General features: G+C 40.1%; 1 protein-coding gene and 1 pseudogene across 2 annotated transcripts; one reads left to right on the top strand and one right to left on the bottom strand.

The window, feature by feature from the left end:
* Nucleotides 1–10,202: 10,202 nt before the first annotated feature.
* On the bottom strand, nt 10,203–11,202 carry LOC308489865 (small ribosomal subunit protein eS8-like; annotated as a pseudogene). The gene is made up of 2 exons: nt 11,136–11,202; nt 10,203–10,820 (listed from the first exon to the last, which is right to left on the bottom strand). The product of its transcript is annotated as a small ribosomal subunit protein eS8-like (transcript).
* Nucleotides 11,203–14,904: 3,702 nt separating this feature from the next.
* LOC308490138 (uncharacterized protein) lies at nt 14,905–19,891 on the top strand. Its single transcript, XM_081031967.1, has 2 exons — nt 14,905–15,328; nt 16,018–19,891. Exons 1-2 carry the CDS (start codon nt 15,320–15,322, stop codon nt 17,809–17,811), a joined length of 1,803 nt encoding a protein of 600 aa, XP_080888093.1. The 5' UTR covers nt 14,905–15,319; the 3' UTR covers nt 17,812–19,891.
* The last annotated feature ends 6,718 nt before the right edge of the window (nt 19,892–26,609 follow it).

Below are 26,609 nucleotides of genomic sequence, written 5' to 3'. Positions count from 1 at the left end.
CTAACATAATATTGAATTTGAACTGTAATGGAAAAACAAAACTTAATAAAAGTAAACTGTAATAGCAATTTTAAATGAAATGCTATGTTACCCCTGGATAAATTTAAAGCGATTTGGAAAATGTATTAAAAATTTTTGACGAATAATGTCACAGAACTTCATCTTGAAGGTTTCTGCGTTTATCATTTACCTCACGAGTGGAATGAAAAGTATAAAGAACAAGGCAATTTAAATCTACTTTTTGAAAGTTATTACTTTTTTTTAATGGAATGGTTGGTGCCCTTCAATGCCTGGGCTAGTGTAGAATTTCACATTCAAATTTGCATTCTTTACACAGACAACTGCACTCGTTTCTTCATGAAATTGCTTGAGTTAAATTCGAATTGCAGGAGACGTTGCTGGATCCAACCCTGTCCCACATCGACTCCACACGAAAGTCCCCTTTCCTGGGAGGCACGAGTCAACACTTTTGCAAAAAGTTTTGTCTACACCGTTTTCAACCTATTAAAACACAGACATCTCCGTTTTCAACTTAAACGGCCCACACAACTCTAAGCTTGTATTTTAAACTGTTACAATTTTAACCATCGACTTAAAATAGGCGAGAACAGCCCAGCTTCAATGGACACGAAACGTTCAACGGACTCAAAACCAGGAGCACAGCAGCAACCTCAGAGCCGGACAGCAGGGAGCCCAGGCTCCGCTCCCTCGCTGCCCCGCCCCCAAGACCGTCCGGCTCCCGATTTATTAGCCCCGCCCCAGGAACCGCCTCCTCCCGCCCAGCTCGGGCCCTGCCCGCCCTGCCGCGGTCTCTTTCCTGCTCTCGCCACCGTTCACCGCCCGCCCATCGCGCAAAGTGCTCCGCCCAGGCCCCTTGCGCTCCATCTTTTCCCGGCGCCTTAGCACATTTTCCCGTAGACCCGGAAGCGCGTGTGGCCGAGTGGCTGTCGCGGCGGCGTCCGTGACTTTCGGTCTTTCTGGTTTAAACGTGAGCGTCTCAGTCCGCAGTCGTCCACACGGGAAGCTTGGCGGTCGCTACGGAAGTTGAAATCCCCACACCCCTCGACATTTCCACACCCGCGCCCGGAACCGGTGAGTCACCGCCTCTTGGTGAGAGGTCCGAGCCTGACCGCTTCTCTGCAGCCGCGAGTTGGGGCCCTTGCGTTTCCGGTGAAAATCTTTCTGAGGCCGCCTGGCCTGTGTCCTTCTGCTCTGGGACCATTAGACCACGCCTGCCGCGTTTTCGTGCTTAGAACCCTCCATTGGCCAGCCTTCCCGCCCTGCGCCATGTAAGACTTGGGAGATGGACTCAAACCCTTTGTGCCCCTCCCTCCGCTTCCCACTCGCTCCGCAGAGACCGGGATTCCGCCCTGGCCTGGGATTCCGCGGACGCCCTCGCTTCTGCGCTCCTGAGACCCCCTCCCTAGCTCCCCATTTAATAGGAGCCCCGATACCCGGGAAGCGTGTTGTGGCTGCTCGCGTCGGTGGGGGAAGAATTCACGGGACAGGTACAAACACTGAAGGCAGAGGCTGCCGGAAACCACTGCGTGTTTCATCTGCCTTTTTCTGTTTTTTCAGCAGGATGTAAATTGCTGTTGTCTGTAGTGGAATTTTGTATTCAGCTTGGTTTTGTCCGTTGGGGTGGGGGAAGCTTAAATTGGTGAAATTGGTTATTGCAACTTTGCATATGTGAATGTAGACTTAAGTGGGAGCCAAGGGTGGATTCCAGAGAGCAAAACGTCTGCCAAGTCACGGGGACTGCCTGGCGGAAGTAAACAGAACCATTGCAACTGCATAGCAAAGGTACCGGTACTGTAAACACTCATTAAGGTTTGCCAGAAAGGAGGCGACGAAAAGAAAGAAAAGAAAGCTTTCAAAAAGTCCCAAGCTAAATTACACTTGTTAAGTCGAATCATACCAGAGCTCTAAATCTCAAAATATTAATAGAAGATAAGATGCCACCATTATAATCTGCCCCACTCCCCACCCTCACCCCCCTTCCATGCCTCCTCAAGAAAGAAGACAAAAGAAAAATAGGTAAGGGAAAAGGGAGGCCATCCAGAGATCTGACAGAGAGCAGAATCTGTCAAGGGACTTGGTCAGAACGTGACTAAGGGAGAGGGTCCCTTGGTCAGCAGAAGTGGGGACAACAAAGGGCAGGCAGTTTCGGTGAAGAGAGTAATTAGGGGAAAAAGAGGCCTGGGAGGCAAATGCTGCAACAGAAAGGGGGAATAGGGATGACAGAGCAGAGGGAGAAACAGCACTGAGAGCTTAGCCAGCTGGGGGTGCCAGTGAGCACAGGCAGGCAGTGGAAGAGGAAAGAAGTATCCCCGACCAGGCAGGACAAAGGCATGGGGGAAGAAAGAACCAGAAAAGTATGGTGATGGAGATCAATCAGAAGGAAGAGAGAGAAGTGCAACTGAAGGTGAAATAGGTCTCAAGAGTTTCTTGGGACAGGTGTAGGGAAAGGAATAGAGAAAAAGGAAGAAAGGGCAGGGGAGGAGAGGGGGAAACTGGAAAGGACAACAGTTGAGAGAAACAAGCAAGAGTGACATAAACAGATTGATAATCAGAAATACACGGTAGTGGAGGAAGAAGGGGAACCCAGGTCAGGAAGAGTGGAGAGTTTATAGGGTGGGGATGATTAAGTTGTGATATATTGCCTTGTGGCTTTATATCTATTTAATTTAAAATTGTCTCAGTCACACGGATATGAAAAAGCGCAAAACTTTCTAAGGCTTGTGCATTTTGTAATTATTTGTATGAGCAGATTGCTTTCATTTGCTACCCTTATTAAGCTATGTGGGAGAGACTTGTCTCTCAGTTCTGGGTCTGTTCTCATTTCTTGGGATGGACTAAGTTTGGTGGATTGGGACAAAAAAAGACTGAGTCTGTCACTACCTGCTGTGTTTTCAAGGATTGTTTAAAAGGTTGTGTTCATTTGTCCTTTTAAATGGATTTACTTGTTTTCTAGTACCTCTTTTCCATTTAATTCATTGTTTTTTTAAGAAAGCATATTTAGATAAATTCTAGTCTATTGGATTTCTGCTTTTTGTAAAGAATCATTGACTTCTGAAATAAACTTTGATGGCATCTCATAACCAGCTCTTACGATTCTTTTCTAAATATGAAGTAGTCTAAATCTTTTTAAATACTTTGTAGAAGTCATTAGATTTTTAAAAATCCCAAATTGTTTTCCTGTTTAAATATATGGTGTCTAGTTTAGATTGTAGGAGGTGAGTCCACAAAATACAGTGAATGTTTAAACTAAGAAAAATGTATTATAGTAAAAGACACATTGCTGTTAACCTCTCTGAGAATATTCCCTCTCACTTCCAACACACTTAACCCATCTTCTTGCCACTTCCTTAAGCAGTTCTGGAAGTCCTCTCTCATGAGTGTCTTTAGCTATGCTGTTGTGTCTGCCTCGATGTCCTGAATCGATTCAAAACTTTTTCCTTTTCATGGTCATGTTGACTTTGGGGAAGAGTCAGAAGTCTCCCGGTGCCAGGTACGGTGAATCAGGTGGACGAGGACACACCGTAACGTTTTTATTTGACAGAAATTGCCATACCAGAAGCAATTTGTGAAACAGTTTTGTCATGATAGAGGATGAAGTAAAGACACTCAGGAAAGAGAACTTCCAGAACTGCTTCAGAAAGTGGCAAGAACGATGGGGTAAGTGTGTTTGAAGCGAGGGGGAGTATTTCAAGGGGGATAGATGGCAAAATGTGTTTTACCATAAGAGATATTTTTTGTTTAATCATTCACCATATTTTGTGAGAAAAACCTTGTAAGCTGTGCATTCTTTCTACTCTTTATCATATGCTGAAACATCCACTGGTACTTAGTAAACAATATTGTGATATGTCTGTGAGCACTTGGTACGAACACCTATGAGCTTAAACAGAACCTAGTTCAGTGACTTAAGCTAATGTTCCTAAGCTATGAGTTCCCAGTCTACCACCTCACACTACTCCAAGATCTCTGGAGTGCTGAGTCTGGTATCTAGGCCAGTGCCACGGAAAACAGGAATCAAGGTCAGCACTACCAGGGAACCAGTTAAAAAGGGCACTTAATGGGCCCTGCTGCAGACCTGCAGAACCATAACTTCCCAAGGGAACTACACGCACATTAAAGCTTCAGAAGGAGTGCTGAGCCAAGTGGTTCCCATCTGGTTTCCTATTAGGATCATGTGAGGAGTTTTCAGAAATAACGGCATCACCTGCGCCCTGCCCCACAGAGTTGGTCAAGTGTGTGGGCGGAGAATCATTGTTTTAATTAAATGGTCCAGACTATTCTAAGGTGAGACCAGCCAGGATTAGCAGGAGGACTGGAGGACACATTTGTGAGAGTTGAGAGCAGGCTTTGGTCTGTTGGGTTTGGGAGGGGCAGGAGAGGACCCTCCATTCTCATTGCTGTAGTGAAATCTGTGCAAATCTGTTGGAGCAGAGAATATGGGAAGCAGAAAAAGAAAAAACACAGTTTGGTGGAGCTCATTGTTCACGCATCACTCCTGCAGGACAGGAGACAGTGGCCTTTTCAGCATTTCAAGGCCCTTCTGCCTGTGGTTGTGAATGAAGCAGATGAAGGTGCTGCGCTGGTGCCTCTGAAGGCACGTTCTCGAGATGCAGATATGATTCCTCAACTTAACATCGCCTGAGAGAACTACTCAAAGGAGGTGGAGGGAGGACAAAATGGCTGCTTCTCAGGTAAACCTATCCCGGGTGACAGGCTGAGTCCACTTTTCCTCCTAAAATCCGTGGATTTAGAACTGCAAAACTTTAATTCTCTTCTTCTGATGTTTCTGCTTAGCAAGCTTTTTTTCAACTACTTGTTTCTTTCCTCATCTAATGATGGTCATGGTTACCTCGTTAGAATAGTTCTCCTCTGTCCCAGTGCCTTCTCTCCATTTTCTCCATCCAGGATTTCTTCAGATAAATACCGAGAAGTGGAATTGCTGGTGCCTTGTCTCTTTTTATATCCTTTGTTTAAAGTCCTTTTGTCTGATAAAAACATTGCTATCCCAGCTGTTTTGTTGTTTGTTTGTTTGTATTTCAATGAAATATCTTTTCCATCCCTTTACTTTCAGTGTGTGTGTCTTTTCATGTGGAATAGGTCTATTGGAAGCAGTATATGTATGGGTCTTGTTTTCTTATCCATTCAGCTTCCCTATTTCTATTGATTGAAGAAGTTAATTCTTTTACATTGAAAGTAATTGGTTATAGGTATGTAGTTGTTATCCTTTTATTATTCATTTATTTGATCTTAGTTCTCCTGTTCCTCCTCTTCTCTCTCCCTCTCCCACTCTGGCCCTGTAACGTTTCTTGTAATACTGGTTTGGTGGTGATGAACTCTTTTGCCAAAGGAAGCTTTCTCTTGTCTGGAAACCTCTTTTTCTTCCTTCAATTCTAAGTGATAGCTTTGCCTGTAGAGTAATCTTGGTTGTAGATCCTTGCTTTTCTTCACTTTGAATATTCCATGCCATTCCCTACTGGCCTGCAAAGGTTCTGTTGAGAAATCAGCTGACAGTCTTATGGGAGCTCCCTTGAAGGTAACTGCTTTTCTCTTGCTGCTTGTAAGATTCTCTCTGTCTTTCACCTTTGTAATTTTGATGATTATTTGTATTGGTGTGGGCCTCTTTGGGTTCAGCTTGTTTGGGACTGTCTGCATTTTCTGGGCTCGTATGTCTGTTTCCTTTTCCACGTTAGAGAAGTTTTCCATCATTATTTCTTGAAATAGGTTTTTAATTTTTGTTCTCTCTCTTCTACTTTTGGTACCTCTGATGCGAATGTTGGTATTCTCGATGTTGTACCAGAGGCCCCTGAAACTTTTCTCAGTTTTTCGGATTCTTTTTCCTATTCTGGTTGGGTGGGTGTTTTCTGCTAACCTCACTTCTAAATGGCCAAATCATTCCTCTGCTTTTTCTAATCTACTCTTGATTCTCTCTAATGTATTCTTAATTTCATTTACATTGTTCATTTCTGGCTGGTTCTTTTTAATATGTTCTATGTCCATTTTTAGGTTTCCTGTCTCTTTTTTAAAGTTCTCACTGAATTCATCTACTCTTCCCGTAAGTTCATTGAGCATCCTCGTCACCATTGTTCTGAACTTTTATCTTGTAGATTGCTTTCTAGTTTTTTTTCCCTAGTTCTTTTTCTGGAGTTTCGTCTTGTGATTTCATCTGGATATATTTCTTTGTTTCCTTGTTTTGGCTATCTTGCTGTGTTTGATTCTATGTATTAGGTGATCTGGTACGTCTCCTGGTGTTGGTAGAGTGGGCTCATGTAGGAGTTGTCCTCTTGGAACCAGTCACATAGTCTCTCTGGTCATCTGACCCTGGTGCTCTAAGTGTTTCCCTTGTGTGGATAGTTTGTGCTCCACTATTGCTGAGTCTTGAATGCTCTGGCACATCAGTGGGAGGAATTGACCCTAAGGCTGTGTGGAATGGATGGAACTACATTAGGTGAGCTGTTGTGCAGGAGCTGACCCCATGGAATAGTTTTTACGTTAGTATGCCACTGGTGCCTGCTGAGTTGATGCTTTGGGTGTGTGATTTGTTCAGGTTGTTGGGTGGTGCTCGGGTGGGGTCTGAAGCTGGGCTCAGGGTGTTTTTGTTCTGTGGCCTTTTGGAAGGACCTCCGGTGCAGACCAATTACAGCTGCTGCCTGTGCTCAGCTCAGTGCCACGTGGTAAGAGCTACAAAGTGATCTGCAGAAGGTTGCTGTTTGTGCTGGGCTTGGAGGTGCTTGGGAGAGGCTAAGCACAAACTGTCCGGCTGCCACTAGTGCTGGGCTTGGGGCCACTTAGGAGGAAATACAGGGCATATGAAGTGGACCTTTGAGAGAATTTAGGAAAGTCTGCAGCACAAGTTGTGACGGGGCCGTTTATATGGAAAAGTCTCTGGAATCACCTTTGGTGGGCCAACAGGTAGGGTGGGGTGTGGTCTTGGAATCAACAGGGTGGGGTGAACTTATTAGCCCGGTTGATGGAGAGGCAGACTTGTCCCGTGTCCATGCCTTCGTGCTGTGTTTGGAAGAGGCTCAACCAAAGGGCAATAACAGTCTCAACCTAAGAACAATGGTGTCCATGTGCCCTCTGTATGGGGCAAGGGCTCAACGAAGGAACAGTGGCACCTGGCAGATGCTCTTCTGACCTCACCTGAAGCTAGACATTTCGTTTCCTCCCTGTATGTCCCAGGCCCCTTTCAATCTGCTGCCGCAGTGCTCAGCTCAGCATGAGTGAGTCCATCAGTGAGTTAGTGCTCGCGCGGGCCGTTTAAGAGGACCGCCTGGGACTTCAGCAGGCCTCTGTCTCTCTCAGTCACAATCCCCACCGTTTTTCACAGCCAGAAGTTATGGGGATTTCTCTTCCCAGTACTGGATTCCTGGGCTGTGAAGTCTGGTGTGAGGCTGGGACCACTCTCTCCTCATGGGGTCCTCCACACTGAGGTATTCCTCCTGATTCTTAACCACCATGCGTGGGTATGGGACCAATCCCATTATACATCTCCTCCATTGTACCAGTCTTGATGTGGCTTTTTTTTCATATCCTTAGTTGTGCTACTTCTTTTTTTTTCTTTGTTTTGGGTTAGATCTTTTTCCCCTTTTATCTTTCTTTTTTTTTAAATTTATTGGGGTGACATTTGTTAGTAAAATTACATAGATTTCAGGTGTACAATTCTGTATTAAATCATCTTTAAATCCCATTGTGTGTTCGCCACCCAGAATCAGTTCTCCTTCCATCACCATATATTTGATCCCACTTACCCTGATCTCCCACCCAGTTGTGGTACTTCTGTTTAACCCATTTTCACGGAGTTCTCAATGGTGTTGTTTTGTAGTTTAGTTGTAATTCTGTTGTGGTTGTAGGAGGAGGCAAGCACAGAGTTTTCGTACTCCAGCATCTTGACCGCCATATATTAAAATTTCAAAAAAGATTGTGCTTGCTATGCCTTAGTATTCCACGAGACCTGTAAATTCATAAAATTGTTTTGGTTTAGCATCCTGTGTGAAAACGTCCCTCTGTTGTTCTCCTCTGTGATATTTAAAAATGTGGTTCATGGACTAGAGACGTTCGTATCACTATTTAAACGTGAGGTTGTTAGAAATGTGGAAATTCATACCCCACACCAGAAGTCCTGAATCAGTATCTGCATTTTTACAGAATTTCCAGTCTATTGGTACGCACATTAAGATTTGAGAAGTAATTTACTCTTCTAACTCACCCTGACTTCTCTACCTGAGACATAGACATCCTTTATCTTTTATGATACAAATAACAATACTCACAACTAGATATACCTGAGTTAATGCCTTAATTTTTACAATTTATCTTTCGGAAAAATAAAGTTACTACAGTGGTATGGGGCATCATGTATCATCCTCTTATCTCAGAGTTAGAAAACACATTAGTGAATATTACTGTCAAAAATGATCTTATTGGATATTTCAGGATCCTCTCCTAGGACAAATCCATTTCTCTGAAGTCTCTGTTCTAAAGTTGGGTCACATTATCAACTCTGTATAACCTCTCGGTAAATGTGGCCTTTTTCAGGAACTGTTGACCTTCAGGGATGTGTTCATAGAATTCTCTCAGGAGGAGTGGGAATGCCTGGACCCAGCTCAGCGGAAACTGTACATGGATGTGATGTTGGAGAGCTATAGGAACCTGGTCTCCCTGGGTGAGGATGACTTTCTTCCAGAGGTCCTACATCACCGAAACAGTTTTATTTCCTTCATGAGTGGAATGTCTCCTGGGAGTTTGTGCTGTGTATGATAGAGTTACAGAGCCCTGCTCTCAAGGAACAAATTGCGGGTTTCCTGTGTAGGAAAGAAAGGCTTCCTGAAGTGCTTCGAAGTAGAACTCAGGATCTGAACTACTTTAAATGTTTTCTAGTATAGAAGTGGTGCTATCAGAAAACAGTGTTGTGGGAAATCATTTCCTGAAATAAGCTAATATTCTACAGCGTCCTCTCTTCTCATTTGAGCACAATACTGGATTAGAAATTGGAAAATCTCCATCACAAGCCATGTTCCTTTTTCTGGTCAACAGGACGTGCAGTCGTTAAACAGGACCTGGTCACCTTTTTAGAGGAAATGAAGAAGCCCTGGAATTTGAAGTGCACGACGGCAGGTGAGAGGTTCCAAATGTCACAAAGGAAAACAGACCTTAAATTGTGGTTTGAGAAGACCTTCGATGAAAATGTGTTGTGAAAATGCCAGGTTTATTTCTGTTATTTGTCCCCTAAGGATTTTCCTTTTGCTCGCATCACATTGGCAGCGAAAGGCAAAGTCTTCCCCTTTTACTCTGTGGGTCAGCATGATGCAGATACTCTTCCATTGCTTTGCAGGCCTGGTAATGTCTGTGTAAATTGCTGAGGAACTCTATTACGCCATAGTTTAAGTTCCGATTTTTTGTCGTGTTAGGACTTTTGATGGACGTGTGGAAATACTGGAAGTTGGTTCAGAAATCCCAGGAACACTGGGGACGAATGTCATATGTTCTGCTGTATGATTTCTAATCCTATAGAGGCTTCAATCTTGATCTTAAAAAACACAGACTCAGTAATATCATCACAGCGCAATGCACCTTGCTTAAATGAAAAAATCGAATGCTCTGTTTCACTTCAAAATGTCCTTTTCGTTTGTGTGAAGTAGCATTAGTAATTTGAAGTCTATAGGCCTGAATTCCTCAATGTTGTAACAATTTCACGTTTCTATTTACCTCACAGGATTATTTTTCTGTATTAAAATTTTGAGATGACATTGGTTAATAAAATTATATAGCTTTGCAATGTAGAATTGTATAATACATCATCTATATATTGCACCGTATGTTCACCATCCAGAGTCAGTTCTCCTTCCATCCCCATATATTTGACCCGCTTTTCCCTCTTCTAACACCCCCTCCCTCTCCCTCTGAAAACTACTAAAGTATTGTCTGTGTCCATGACTTTATCTCTTTGTTTGTTGCTTTCAGTTGTATATCCCACATGAATCAAGTCATGTTGTACTTCACTTTTTCTATCTAAGTTCTTTCGTTTAGGTTGATTATCTCAAGATCTATACATGTTTTAGCAAATGGCAGTATTTCTCTGGCTGAGTAGTATTCCATTGTGAATATGTACCACATCATTTTTTTTTTCCTTCCATAACACAAAACACTTTCACTATGTGGACCAAGCTAGGAGGGAGGATGATTTATTTGCATTTCCGGGCCTTGATTTTCCTCAGATAGAACTCCAGCTCCTTGCCCTCTAGCACATAGCCATCTGCTTGGCCACACTGGCCCGGTCTTGAAACAATGCATGCAAGAAGCTTGCCCTGTTGGAACTGCTCCTCTAGAAGACTGCTGATTTTCGTATTCTTTTTCCTTTCATCATATTTCTTCTGTAGTTTATTTGATCATTTTTTGTTTAAAATCTCTTCCTCCTCAGGAGTCAGTGTGGCCCCCTTGCCGCCCAGGTGTAGTGCATTGTGGGACTCATGACACTGTCGGTACAGTGTGCTGTCAGTGAGCACGATGCAGTTCTTTACGAGGGTCTTAGTGCAGACAAGTTCGTTGTTGGATGCATTGTAGACAATGTCAGTAATCCTTCTTTTGTATGTACAACACTCAATCCCCAGGAGAAGTTCCTCTCATCCATCCTCAATGTACCTCGTTGCCTCCACACACATGGACTGTGTGTATGTTGCGGGGGCCTATCTTAGTGTTGGCAGCAGGGTGTCCCGGCTCATATTTTTTCTTCTTGTAGTAAGGCTTTCTCTGGTCCCTGGTCTTGAGGCACTTGTGCCAGTTGTTCCGACCGATGTCCACGTCTAGGTGCCAATTGGAAAGAGCCTACATTTTCTTTTTCCAGTCATGTATTGAAGGATACTTTGATTGTTTCCATGTCTTGGCCATTATGAATAATGCTGCAGTGAACATAGGGGTACGTATGTCTTTATGGATAAATGTTTTGAGAATTTGGGGGTCGATACCCAGAAGAGGGATTTTTGGGTTGTATGGTGACTCTGTTCTGAATTTTTTGAGGAATATCTGTCGTGTTTTCTGTAGGGGATGTACCAATTTACATTCCCATCAACAGTGTATGATTCTTTTTCCCCCACAGCCTCTCCAGCACTTGTTTTTACTCGTCTTGCTGATGACAGTTATTGTAACAGGTGTGAGGTGTTGCTTCATAGTGGTTTTCATTTGCATTTTCGTAATCGTTAGTGAAATTGCTAGTTTTTCATATATTTCTTGGCCATTTGTATTTCTTGGGAGAAGTGTCTGTTCAGTTCCTCTCTCCATTTTTTAATTGGATTGTTTTTTTGTTGTCAAGTTGCACGAGTTCTTTATATATGTTTTGGATATTACCCCATATTGGAGTCATTGTTTGGAAATACCTCTCCCATTCAGTTGATTGCCTCTGTTTTGTTCATGGTTTCCTTTGCGGTGTAGCTTTTTTTAGTTTGTTATCGTCCCATTCATTTATTTGTGCCTTTACTTCCCTTGGCTTTGAGGTCAAATTCATAAAATCCTCTCTGTACCCAAGGTCCATATATTTCGTACCTATGCTTTCTTCTATACAATTGATTTTATCAGGTTCTTATTTTTAGCTCTTTGATTCATTTTGAATTAATTTTGTTAGGTGGTGACAGAAAGCAGTCTAGTTTCATTCTTTTGCACGTGTCTTTCCAATTTTCACAGCACTCTTTTCTCCCATTGTATGTTTCTGGCTCCTTTGTTGAAAATTATCTGCCCCTATATATGTGGGTTTGTGTCTGAGTTTTCAATTCCAGTCTGTGTGTTTTTGTGACAATACCATGCTTTTTTTTATTATTACGCGTTGTATTGTGAATTGAAGTCACGAGTGTGATACATACAGTCTTGTTCGTTTTTCTCTTAGGCTTGCTTTGTCCATTTGGGGTCTCTTGTGATACCATAGAAATCTGATGATTTTTTGTGTTCTATTTCTTGAAAAAATGCAATTGAGATTTTTTTTTAGGGATAGCATTAAATCCATATATTGCTTTTGGTAATATGGCCCTATTAAGTATATTGATTCTGCTAATCCGTGAACACAGAATATGTTTCTGTTTTCTTGTGTCTTCTTCAATTTTTGTAGTTATTTATTTATTTATTTATTTATTTTTACAATGAAAAATATTTATATATAGAATTAGCCAGATTGATTCAGTTTTTATGATCCCAATTTTGTTGTCAACATTCAAAACATCGTAGTCAGGAGCCAGTCGAACATAATGCCTTCTCTCCATCAGGCCTGATCAGGCTGTTTGTTTGACCTCGGCCATGTCAATATCATAGAGCTTCTTCACAGTCTATTTGATCAAGTTTTTTTAAAACTTCACTTTTGTTATCACCACCTGAAAGAACTTTAGAAACAATGTCCTCACTTTATTGAGTAGCTATAAATGGCTGACACACCATTTCCAACACTAGATTACAGGATCGTTGTATACTATCAGGGTCAAACTAAAATTACTTAAATTTGGTATGTCTGTAGTCCTTCTTATAAACACTCAGTGTTTAATAAGCTAGTTCTCTTGCTGAAAAGGCAAGGGTGCATTAAACTTTTGGATTCCATTTTGGTTTGCCCTAAGCACAACTTTACTAAAAAGAAATGGATTTCAGTGAAATGTGACCAATTGCATTTGCCAATTCCAATTAGTAGCTCTAAAACAGGTGTCACACAGGGTTAGACGTGGAAGAGGAATGCGGGCTTGTTGCCAAAGTGGCATGAGCATGAGTTCACACACGTGTGTTTTCAGCTTATGCTTAGGCTGTTGACTGTCTTGAGGGTACCAAGTGCAAATTTACCAGGCAGATAGCAGGTAAGTGCACACAAGGACCACTCATCAGAAAGAGTTCTATGTTTCCTATATATCTGTCATAAAGATCTTAGAATGAAATATTTACACACATGTAAAATCTGTGAGAAAAACAAAACTGATTTTTATGTGTTGATATTTCATCCTGCATTTTGCCACATTTCTTTGGATTCTGTGAGTGTTTGTCAATGTAGATTCTTGAGGGTTTCCTAATATAAAATTCTGTCATTGTCAACAGATACCATTTTACTTTTTGTTGTGGTTATAATGACGGTTACTTACAGTATTTTAAAGTTATAAGACTATATTAATCTCTGTCGATTTCTAAAACTTTACTACTTACCTTATCCATCCCTGTATGGACTTACATTAATTATTGCTCTCATGTTGTATCTTTTATGTGGTGTATTTTATAATATTGATTTAAGATTTTATTGCTTTTGTTTAAAATTCTATAGGAGAAATAAAAGTGATCTGTGTTTATTATACTACAGGTTTCTATATTTGTGTACAATTTGTATTTATTACAGAGCTTTATATTGTCATATGGTTCTGTTTGTTTAGAATCCTTTATTTCCTGTACAAAGACTTTTCTTAGGATTTTTCTTAGGGCAGGTGTAATAGTAAGAAACTTCTTGGGGTTTTTCATCTGGGAAAGCCTTTATTTCTCCATTGTTGAAAGACAGTTTTGTCAAGGATAGTATTGTTGGTTGATAGTTTTATTCTTTTAGCTCTGTTAATATTTTATTTGATGCTCTTCTTCCTATAATGTTTCTGCACAAAAACCGAATGATAATCTTAGAGCAGCTGTCTTTAACATGACAAGTTGCTTTTCCTTTGTTGCTTTCAAAATTTAGTTTTTGTCTGTGATTCATGAATGTTTGATTATCATGTATCTGTTGGTATTTTTACATTCATCCTACTTAGAATTCAGTGATCTGCTTCAATTTGTATGTCTGTTTCTTCAAATGTGGGAATTTTCAGGCATCTTTCATATAAGCTGTCTGCCCCTTTTCACTCTCCTCTCCTTATGGAGTACATTAATGTGTGTATTGGTCCTCTTGATATCCCATGAGTCCCTTAGGCTGTATTCACTTTTTGACATTTCTTGCATCCCTAAATCCACAATTTAAAATGAAGTGTGTTCAAGTTGTCTGACCCTTTATTCTGATTGATCAAGTCTGTTGGTGATTCTTTGTATTTCAAAATTCAGGCATTGTATTCTCCAGCTCCCAATGTTTGTGGTTCTTTTTCTGTACTTTCTGTCTCCGCAGTTTCATTTTGGTCATGCACAGTTTTTCTGACATTTAGTTGTCTATGTGTCTTCTCTTTTTTTCCCAATTGAGCTCCTTTAAGATATTTATTTTGAAATCTATATCAGGTAATTAATAGGTCTTTATTAATTTAGGGTCACTTTCTGGAGATTTATTTTATTGCTCTGGACTATGTTTTTCTGTTTCTTTGTATGCCATGTGACCTGGTTTTGTGATTAGGGCGTTTAAGAAACAGTTATAGTTCCCAGGCTTTATGAACTTTTTTTGTATCTGGGAATACAAATTAGTAACAGCTGTGCTTGAAATTTTAAGGGGTGCCAAACCTCTGCTGCGGACGTTTGTTCTCTTTGTTTTCTATATGTAATTTTCCAGTTTTAAATGTTCAGTTTCTTCTTTAGAGCCCATGATATTTTTTTTTTTAATTAATTTTATTGGGGTGACAATTGTTAGTAAATTTACATAGATTTCAGGTGTACAATTCTGTATTACATCATCTATAAATCCCATTGTGTGTTCACCACCCAGAGTCAGTTCTCCTTCCATCACCATATATTTGATCCCCTTTACTCTCATCACCCACCCCCCACTCCCCCATGATATTTTTTTATCCCTGTTGTCTGTCCTCACTACAGCAGTTGCGCTGCTGTTTGAAAAATGACTAATTTTTTTTTTTTTTTAGCCAGAATGCATTCACAGTGTACTACCATTTCCTTAGCAATCTCTGTCATACAAAACAGAAACAAGTCCCTCAGGCAGCTGCAAAATCAGATCATTAGATACAAAATAGACTCCTTTATTTCTCTCAGGAGAAGAAACTTGGGAATTGAGAGTTTTCCCACAATCGTTTTATACTGTGAGCAAATTTAAGCAATTTTTCTTCCCTCATTGATGTGACTCTTTCTCATTTTGTGCTTTTTGGGGGCGCTGTGATCTCTGACCGGCTTCTGGTGTACTTGAAAAGGCATTGGGTCAGTAATTCTTGGTAATTGTGTCAATAATTGTTTACATCTCCATGGAAGAGTGAAGTTTTGGTGCTTTCTTCATCCCTCTTGCTTAAATCCTCTGATCAGTATTAATTCTGTATGTTAGAATTTAAAGTATATTCACCTGAGTGTAGTAAGTGGGATAATTTGTTATCTTTCAGCTATATCGTCTCAAGAAACCCAGGATTTGTTCCCACAGCCAGGCATAGAAGATTCATTCCACAAAATGCTCCTGGTAAGATTTGGAAAATGTCTTACCCTTGGGAATTTACACTTAAGAAAAGCTGGGAATGTGAGGAGGAGTGTGAAGGGCAAAAAGGCTGTTAGGATAGACAGAACCAAACTGGGGTAAGTACTCTTTATGAAATCCTTGTCAGAAGAGATCAAGGGTATAAAACATATTGGGGAAACTCCCGCTTTAAGTCATTTACATTTGTTGAACGTGGTGTATTGGAAGGTAAAGACTGAAAACAATTTTTTTAAAGCACATATTCTCTGAAAGGAGTAGTTCATAGTGCAAATTATCATTTGAATCTTTTAATGTAGCGGGTATTTAAGAAACAGGCAGAGATCCCAGGCTTTATGATACAAATAATAAGCTGTGCTTGAAATTCTAAGGCCTGCCAAACCTGTCAGGGAATGCATATTGGATTAAACATTTAATCAGGCATTTCTCAAAATAACATTTAAAAGTAAGAAATTCCAAATGTGATGAATTATAAAATCCCTTAACCAAGAATTCATTATTCCATAGACACATAACACCTTCTTATTCAACGGTCTCGAATTTTCATAAACTTTTAGGGTCTATATACAACCGTCATGGTTCAATAAGGATTAGATTGTTTAGTAGGGAACAACTTTACGTGTGTAATTAAATGAGAGCCCTCACTGAACGCTTTTTCTATTTTCATTAATTACCAGAGTACCTATAATGGAGAGTTAAGACTACAGTGCCCTGAATCTTGGGAAAACGTTAACCACAGGTCAAATCTTGATAACCATCACAAGACTCAGCTTCCACCGAACGACTGTAAATGCCAGATAGTCTTTAATGAAACCTCAAATATTATACCTCAGAATGCTCAAATTGTAGAGATGATAGACAAATGCAGTGAACCGACCAAACCTTTGAACCGAACTTTAAATCTTCAGAATATTCATACTGGGGAGGAACCTTATAAATATAATCAGTGTGGAAGAGTCTTTAATCAATTAACCAACCGACGTACCCATCAGAGAATCCATACTAGAGAGAAGCCTCATAAATGTTGGGAATGTGGCAAAGCCTTTAAGCAGAATTCCAATCTTATTGAACATACAAGAATTCATACTGGAGAGAAGCCTTTTAAATGTAAAGAATGTGGCAAAGCTTTTGGACGCTCTTCAGTACTTTCTTGTCATAAGAAAATTCATACTGGAAAGAAGCCTTTTAAATGTAGAGAATGTGGCAAAGCCTTTAAGTGGCATTGCAATCTTATTGAACATCAAAGAATTCATACTGGAGAGAAGCCTTACAAGTGTATGGAGTGTGGTAAAGCCTTTAGCCATTGTTCAGGTGTTACTTCACATCAGAGAATTCATACTGGAGAGAAGCCTTATAAATGTAGAGAATGTGGCAAAGCCTTTACTCGGCATTCCTATCTTATTGACCATCAGAGAATTCATACTGGGGAGAAGCCTTACAGGTGTATGGAGTGTGGTAAAGCCTTTAGGCATTATTCAAGTGTTACTTCACATCAGAGAATTCATACTGGAGAGAAGCCTTACAAATGTAGAGAATGTGGCAAAGCCTTTACCTACAGCTCTGTACTGATTCAACATCAGAGAATTCATACTGGAGAGAAGCCTTACAAATGTGAAGAATGTGGGAAAGCATTTAGATGCTGTTCAGGCCTTGCTTGTCATAAGAAAAGTCATATTGGAGAGAAGCCTTTTAAATGTAGAGAATGTGGGAAAGCCTTTATCCTCAACTCTACACTTACTCAACATCAGAAAATTCATACTGGAGAGAAGCCTTACAAATGTAGAGAATGTGGAAAAGCCTTTATCTTCAACTCTGAACTCACTAAACATCAGAGATATCATACTGGAGAGAAGCCTCACAAATGTACACAATGTGGCAAAGCCTTTATCTTCAACTCTGCACTCACTCAACATCAGAGAATTCATACTGGAGAGAAGCCTTACAAATGTAGAGAATGTGGAAAAGCCTTTATCTTTAATTCTTCACTCACTAAACATCAGAGAATTCATACTGCAGAGAAGCCTTACAAATGTAGAGAATGTGGAAAAGCCTTTATCTTCAATTCTGCACTCACTAAACATCAGAGAATTCATACTGGAGAGAAGCCTTACAAATGTAGAGAATGTGGCAAAGCCTATATCTCCAACTCTGCACTCACTAAACATCAGAAAAATCATAGTGGAGAAAAGCCTTTTAAATGTAGAGAATGTTGCAAAGCCTTTAATCATCATTCCAATCTTATTGAACATCAGAGAATTCATACTGGAGAGAAGCCTCATAAATGTAGAGAATGTGGCAAAGCGTTTAGACAGCATTCATATCTTACTGATCATCTGGTAGTTCATACTAGTGAGAGGCGTTACAAATGTACAGAATGTGCCAAAGCCTTTAAGTGGCGTTCACATCTTACTGTACATCGGAGAATTCATACTGGAGAGAAGCCTTACAAATGTAGAGAAAGTGGGAAATAAGTGGGGTTCGCATCTTATTCTACATCAGAGAATTCATATTGGAAAGAGAAGCCTTACAAATGTAGAGCATGTGGCAAAGCCTTTATTATTGTTTTTTTTTTATTTAATTTTATTTTAAAAATAAATTTTTCTTCCCCCCACCCCACGTACCCTCTGGTAACCACTAAACTATTGTCTGTGTCTATGAGTTTTTGTTTGTCATTTGTTTCTCTTGTTCTTTGTTGTTTTTGGTTTATATACCACGTATCAGTGAAATCATAAGGTTCTCTGCTTTTTCTGTGTGACTTACGTAGCTAGAATTATACTCTCAAGATTCATCCATCTTGTCACAAATGTTCCTATATCTCTTCTTACCGCCGAATAGTATTCCATAGTGTATATATACCACAACTTCTTCATCCATTCATCTATCGAAGGACATTTTGGTTCTTTCCATGTCTTGGCCACCGTAAACAAAGCTGCAATGAACATTGGAGCACACGTGTCTTTATATATAAATGATGTCAAATTTTTTGGATACATACCCAGGAGAGGGATTGCTGGCTTTTTTGGAAAGGTGTAAAATATGATCAATACATATGGAACTGCAAAGGGTCCTGAATAGTAAAGACAATATTGAAAAAGATGGGAAAGATACAAAATAGATAAATCCATCGATACAATGCAGACTGGCAGTTTCCAGGGACTGAGGACCGGGGGAAATGTGAAGAAACTGCTTAAGAGGTAATGGATGGTAATTTGGATTGATGAAAATGTTGTGGAACTACTTTTAGATAAAGGTGGTAGTTGCACAACTGGTTAATGCCATAATGCCACTGAATTGTTCACTTTCAAATGGTTAATTTCATGTTAATTCTACTTTAATAAAGTGTTTTTTTTTGTTTTTTTTTAGAAAAGGTTTTTTAATATTTTATCTTCTCTTTGCATTTATAACATAATTCACTTCAACAATCACAGAAGCCTTTTTTTCCAATGCCACAAACTGTTACAAATGAAAGCTGGTACTGTTGCTTATCAAAATATACAAGACAATTGATGTTTTATATAAAACCACTTTATATGTTGTTCCCCAAAACCTTTCTTTTTTTTTTTTCCTTTTTTGGTCTGGTTAAAAAAAATGTTACAAATATTTACAGCATCTTGTTCTGTTAGATGAACATTCTTATAAACTGAAAAAGGGAATTTAATGAACAGACCATGTAAAGCATGAGACAATGTCAGAGGCTCCTAGCTGTGCTATTTTTTTTTCTTAAATACAGTACTGAAAATGCCCATCAAACCCTTGTCATCCTAATCCATTCTGTTCACATTTAAACTCCCATTTTCTCTTAAGTAGTCTATTCACCAATAGGAAATAGAAAGTAAAGGCCGCTTTGCAGTGGGTCTTCTTTCAGAAAGGAGCTTGAGAAAAAATGCTTAATAGAGGAGAATGAAATGTTTTTTAAATAACTAACAATCTAAGTGATGAATTTCACAACAAATTTTAAAATAGATATTTGTCAGTTGTGATATGTTAAAATTTTGAGGCTAAATCTTTTTTTACTATATAAAAAAATAGTGTCTCTTTTGCTGGCCTCCTCTAATTATTAGAAATTGTATCAATGGATCTCTTAATACAATCCTTCACCTGAAACAGACATGGTGTCTAGCTCTCTTCCAGTAATCATGAATCAAAAGCACAGGAGTTGAACAAGGAAATCAGAAATTTTAAAGTTCTGCAACGACTTTTTGGGGTTATTCACCTTCTTCTAGAACATCCACTAACCTAGCATGAAGTGGGAACACCATCTGAAGAAAGGGGAAGTTTGAAATCCAGATACTGCATTATAAAGCTTTTCATTTCTGAATCAACGTGGATTCAACTTAGTCAAGCAAGGCAGGGGTTCCCAAGAGACTCACAAGAGAAAATGCAAAGGTACACGTCGGCAGATCCCAATTTCTAGAGAAAACTATCCTCACGCAGGGAGAGCAAGTTCCTATAGTTCTGTGACGTCACGTCCATGTACAATTTCTGCTCATCTGGATCCACGCATTCCCACTCCTCCTGAGAAAATTCTATGGCCACATCCCTGAAGGTCAACAGTCCCTGAAAAGAAAACACATTTTACCAAGAACCCACACAACATACACACTGACATATACTGAAAGAAAAGTAGTAGTCTTCAAGTGACGTGTTTTTGGATAAATCTTCATTATCTATCAGGAGAGTACTTCTCTTCACACAAAATGACAGAAAGAGGAAAGTGTAACAGTCAATCAGGTAGAAATGAGTGGTTTTTGATAGAACCACAAAAATTAATTTTGAGCAAGTCATATGTCCTTAATTTTGCTTCATATTATACTTTCGCTAAGTTACTGATGATTTTACAATTTTGTGCAAGATGAAAGAAACATACAAACTTAAAACTTCAACAAAAGGTTGTTTACATACAAGTACTATATTATACACCAAATGATAGCTAATTTCTAGATGAATTAAAGTATAACATCTTCAGGAAGGCTGAAATCCACAGTAGCTTTAATAAAGGTGAGAACTAAAGAAATGGCATGCTAATTACAGTAAAAACTAAAAGTTTGGGATACTTCCCATATGGTAAGCATTACTCTGAATGCTTTAGAAAGATTAACTCATACAACAACACAGCAACCCGTCAGAGAAAGATTTCTTCCCACCTTACAAAGGACCCCACTTTGTCACAGAGACTTGCCTTAGGTCAAACAGTTAATAAATGGTAGAGCTGCACCTGAACCACGTGGTTCAGCTTTAAAACGGAACCTACAGTATCACACAGTTAAGTAACAGACAATATTAAAAGTATGTTGACAAAGTTGTTTCCTAACTGAGAAAACCTGAAACTTCAAGGGTGACAACATGGAACCGACTGAAAGGTCAATATATATAAAGGCCTATACACGCATACACACAATGACTTACTAGTCTTATTGCTGTTAGCTCATTAACATGCTAGTGTAGAAAAAAATTGAAGGCCATGGAAAACATGTGAGACATACTTTCAAAGGTTACAGCAACTTATTTATGAAATGATGAGTTTTATACACACCACGGGCTCCTGCTCACATACATGAGTGTGCACACAACATACACACTGATATGAACTGAAAGTAAAGTAGTCTTCAAGTGACGTGTTCTTGGATAAATCTTCATTATAATCTGTCACTCATGCATTTTTGGTACAATGAACGTATATAAATTGTAGCTAATATAAATAAGATTGTCAACATTCTATGTTAACCTAGTTACAAAAAAATCTGCATAAAATGAAATATATATATAACACATTTAACTTCAATCTTCATTAAATTCATATATGTAAAAATATGAGACAGATCTTGAGTAGAGACTGAGGTAAGGCCCTGGGGTGAATGCAAACAAATGGGTCAGGAGGACACTTCAGAGTGAGAGATTATCAAGTCCAAATGCCATTTCAGGACAGAGACAATAGAACAGAATGAATGAGAATATAACTTCACCTGAGAAAGTCATGCCTGGACTCGTTGTTCTCTACTTCCTCCACTGTGCTTCTTCCCCAGACAAGATGAGTCTTGAGACAACAGTTCTGAATGTGGAAAATATGCTACTTAATCTTTCGAGTCAACATACCCGTTTCTGTGCCTCAAGCACATATACAGGGAAGACCTCAAAATGTAGAAAATATGGTCCTGTGTTGCCTGGTGCCACAGGATGGATTCAGGCACAGTAAACTACTACACAGAAATCAAAAAGGGATGTTTCTAACCCCTTTTTTCACAGCTAGCTCGCTCGCCTCCCGGAGAAGCCCTCACACAAGCTGCAGCTGTGGGGATCTGGGCTGGATTTACCCTCTCATCAAGTCACAGACCTATCCTGGCCAAACCTCACTGCAGAGGGCAACCTCCTCCCCCGCACCCATCCCAGCATTTGGGGCTACTTTCAGTTCTTAGGAATGGATGAGCTAGAACCTTGGCTATAGATTGGGACCACCTGTGGTGGCACTTTAAACACCACTGAGGCTGGGCCTCATTTAGCCTTGACCATAAGAAGGGAAATTTCTGGGGATTGGGCACAACAGGCATCTACAAACGTCTCAGCAATCCAACATGAAGACAGGACTGAGCACCAACCACTCAGAGGAGGCAATCCCAGACACCTCCCACCTGTGGCCCGGCTCACTCCTGGGGCCTTGTCCCCAGTATCCCAACAATGGAAGTGAGAGGAGCAGAGAAACATGAACAGCAGGCAATACAGGTCAGAGCTGAGAGGAGTATGCGTGGAATGCTGAAGGGGTGTCAGAGAAGGCCACACTGAGAAGGGGGTGTGAGAGCAGAACAAAGGCCTGGGGAAGTTTTCACCATGTTCATTTCAGGAGACAGAGTCCTAGGCAGAGGGGCTGTGGTGGGAAAGTCCTGACATACTATTGACCCTGGACCCCCGAGCAAAGATATTTGTGTGGCTCAATCCCAGGGAGGAAGGAGGGGACAAGCAAGAGAGGCGGTCACAGAGGTACAGGGGAGCAAGATCAGGAATGGACATGGTGTTCAGTTTTTTCCACAACCCAAGTGATTTTGCAAATTATGTATCCCCTCACCCACATTAATATCTAAGTCTTTTAAAAATTTACTTTAAATAAAACATGTAGAAACAATATAATAATCTGTATTGTAAAACATGCCAAGATGGTCACAGAGGTCACAGGAAGTATGACATTGCTCTTAGGTGGAATTTGGAGAACTGCAGGTCGACACAATTAGGGAGTTCCGGAGAGCACGTTTGGACATTTTAAGGTGGAGGTACCTATTAGATGTCAGGAATATAGGGATTGTTAGCATAATTCTGGAGTTCAGGGGTGACGAATGAGCTGGAGATGGGAAACTGGAGGATGCCAAGGTGTTTGAAGACATGAGACAGGATGATATGGAAAGTCACTGGGTATAGACAGAGAAGAGAAGGGGTCTCAGGGAGGAGAGAAGAAAACTGAGACAGATAAATGATAATGATTTTTCAATAGTGGGATATCTTGAAAACCGTGGGAAAAAGTGTTTCAAGGAACAGGGAGTGATCAATTGTTCCACATGCTGTTGATAGGACGAGGCCTGTGAATAGAAACGGCAGGACATGACAGCCACTGACGAGGAGAGTATCAGTAGCATGGCAGATGGGAAAACGACTCCATGGGGTTCAAGCAACAATTGGAGACACTGTGCCCTACCTTTTTCCTTTTCCTTTTCATCACTGTTGTTGGGCTGGAACCTATTTACAAGGTCTAATCAAAAAATACGGTGAATGTTTAAGTTTTAAAAAATGTATTACAGTAAAAGACACATTGCTGTTAATCCCCCTCAAAATACTCCCCCTCACTTCAAAAACACTTATCCCATCATTCTTCTCACTTTCTGAAGCACTTCTGGAAGTCCTTTTTCCTGAGTGTCTTTAGTTGTGCTCTCATGGCTGCCTCGATGTCCTGAATCAATTCAAAACATTTACCTTTCAAGGTCTTCATGTTTGACTTTGGGGAAGAGCCACAGGTGCCAGAACCAGCATATAAGGTAGATGAGGACCACCGTAATGTTTTTATTTGACAGAAGTGGTCATACCAGAAGCAATGTGTAACATAAAGCATTGTCATGATGGAGGATGAAACCATTTGCCCATGTCTCAAACTGTTTTCTATGCGCATCGTTTCTTAAACGCTCTAATAAGCCCTTATAATATTCAGAGTTCACGATAGTATTCCTGGGTACAAACTGGGCTCGCACAATTCCATTAAAGTCAAAAAACACAATTAACATCATCTTGATGTTATGAGCAGCAGCATTCACCAGAGGTTTCATCCTCCATCATGACAATGCTTCTGGTACAGCAATTTCTGTCAAATAAAAAAATTACATTGTGTCCTCATCCATCTTATTCACCATATCTGGCACTGGGCGACTTCTGGCTCTTTCCCAAAGTCAAAATAACCATTAAAGGAAAATGTTTTGAATTGAGTCAGGACATCGAGGCACCCATGACAGTGCAACTAAAGACACTCACGAAAGAAGACCCAGAACTGCTTCAGAAAGTGGCAAGAACGATGGGATAAGTGTGTTTGAAGTGAGGGGAAGTATTTTGAGAGGGGGAGTAATCGCAATGTGTCTTTCACTGTAATAATTTTTTAAATTTAAACATTCACAATATTTTTTATCAGACATCATAAGACTCTACTTACAACTGTCACTCTCTTACAGAAAAAATCCACACACAGACACTTGTAATATTGTCATGTAATATTGTCAATCATTTCAGGGGTCACTGTCACTCAGAGTTCCTGGTCTTGTTCATCATTTCCATGCTGCAGGTGGATTCACTGCAGCCCCAAAGAAGTCTTTTTCCAAGTTAACTAGAGAACGTCTGACTTGAGAACTGAGTGTAACTGTATTTGAAAGAGAGTCCTACATGAGGCAGTGGGCCGTGTGTCCGTATCACCTCATCTCCTTTTTAACAATTCCAGTTTCATCTTTATTTTACCGAAGCAAAAGATACGTATCTTGTGGTTTTAATCACATCGATCCCAAGTATTTACTTCCTGTTTTCAATGAAACCATAGTGAAATATATTAAAAATATAAAACGATAAGGCCAAACTTTGGTACTGAAATTTTAAAAAGGGGCTCAGCTATGGAAATAAACTGAACTAACCTCCTCAGGATGAAGAGATGAGCTTTGTTGGAACAAAGTTTCAAGTCAATCCAGTCCATCCTTCGACACTGTTAGAGAATGGACAATATGGACTTGAGGGAAACATCTACTTTGTAGTTCACAGCTCACTAATTCAATAAATCACAGAGGGAAGAAAAACAGATGCGGAATATTAGACTAAGTCACTGAACAAGGTTCTGACTGTTAAGATCAGACACTTCCTTACCAAGTGCTCACTGACGTAGCCTCAGCCTCGTATTGTTTACTAAGTACCATGGACGCTTCAGACAGTGACAGAGGAAAAAGGGAATGCAGGGTTTATAATGCAAACGAGACACAATATACTCAAATGGGAAATCAATTCGGGATTAAAAAAATCTAATGACTTTGTGAATCAAAGCTTTTAAACCAACTACCTCATATTTAGAAAATAAGAGCTGGTTGGTTATGAGACGTCACCAAAGATTATTTCAGAGGTTAATGATTACTGACAAAAAGGCAAAAATTAAATATATTAAGAATTATCTCAATGTGTTTTTAAACAATGAATTAAATGTAAGAGAGGTAACCCCCAAAAAGCAAATCTACTTAGAAGAAGAAAAAAAACAGACCAACACGTTTAATATTCCTTGAAAAAGCAGCACGTAGTGACAGACTCAGTCATTTCTTATCCCAGTTCACCTCCCTCATCCCCTCCCAGGAAATGAGAAGGGATCCAGAATTGAGTGAGACAAGCCTCTCCCCTCTGATCCCCCTCACACCCGGGTTCTGCTGCTGTCCTGTCTCCGACTGTGCAGTCACCTCTGCCACAAACGCCCTCCCGCTGGGGGGGAGGTGATGTGTTCCTGTGACACCTCTGTTCTTCCCCAAATCCCACCCCACCGAAAAGAGTGCTCCTCCTGGGCATCGCACCTCATTAAATACTGGAGGGCGCGGGGTTGGTGGGGAGGTGGTCTGCAGAATCCCAGGCCAGGGAGGAATCCGGGCCTCTCCGGAGCGACAGTGGCCAGGCTCGGGGGAGGGGCGCAAAGGACTTGAATCCACCTCCCAGAACTACAAATGGCACGGGGTGGGAGGGCTGGCCAGTGAAGGGTTTTCAGCTGGCAAACGACGCGACAGGCGGTGTCTACTGGCCCGAAGGCGGAAAGACCACAGGCAGGACGGCCTACGAAAGAGGTTAGTCTACACAGAAGTGTTAGATATTATATTCTACACACTGAGTGATAGTCAATATCCCGCTGAGCTAGAGAATGAATGTCTTCAGAGTTGACAAAGTCCACAGAGGCTTTTAAAAAATTCACACTCTTATATTGTGATGAGGATAGTACCAGCAATGAATACTTTTTTTTAAATTTTTTTTTTTTAATTAATTTTATTGGGGTGACAATTGTTAGTAAATTTACATAGATTTCAGGTGTACATTTCTGTATTACATCGTCTATAAATCCCATTGTCTGTTCACCACCCAGAGTCAGTTCTCCTTCCATCACCATATATTTGAATGAATACGTTTTTGAACACACCCTACGTGCTAATCTTTACTCCAAATGCTTTACATGTATTAACTTGTTATCAACCTCAAAGCTCATTAGAGAATTATCTGTTCCCATCTGACAGAGGAGAAAACATGTCACAGACATTCTAAGAAACTTACCTCAGGTCAAAATCTAAGATCTGACAGGGCAAACATCTGAACTCAGGTGGTCGGGTTTAAAATTGAACCTAAAGAATCAAATGGTTATGTAACAGACGCATCCTAAACAGTATATTGACAGAAAGATACCTAAGCGTATCTCTGAGAAAACTTGAAACAAGTTCAAGATTAACAACGCTGAACGGAACAAAAGGTCATTACATTTGTACACACACACGCACACAATATGTTACTCTTCTTACTACTATTTAACTCATTTATCATTTGTACCATTTAAAATGGCACAAACTGAAAAGAGTATAGAGTACTTTTTCTCCAATCTCTATAAAATACCATTTTAAACACTATTCAAAAATACAAATACAATTTTACCCATTTACATTTCGATATATAGGTATTTTTAAAAAGCCAAATAGTTTATTCACTAATTGCACTCATAAAACAGTGACTCAAGATTAGAAAAGTTAGT

This window comes from Rhinolophus hipposideros, assembly GCF_964194185.1.
Source record: "Rhinolophus hipposideros genome assembly, chromosome: 21".
NCBI classification, from domain to species: domain Eukaryota; kingdom Metazoa; phylum Chordata; class Mammalia; order Chiroptera; family Rhinolophidae; genus Rhinolophus; species Rhinolophus hipposideros.
The sequence above is the reverse complement of the archived record's forward strand: the minus strand, read 5'-3'. Positions and strand labels throughout refer to the sequence as shown.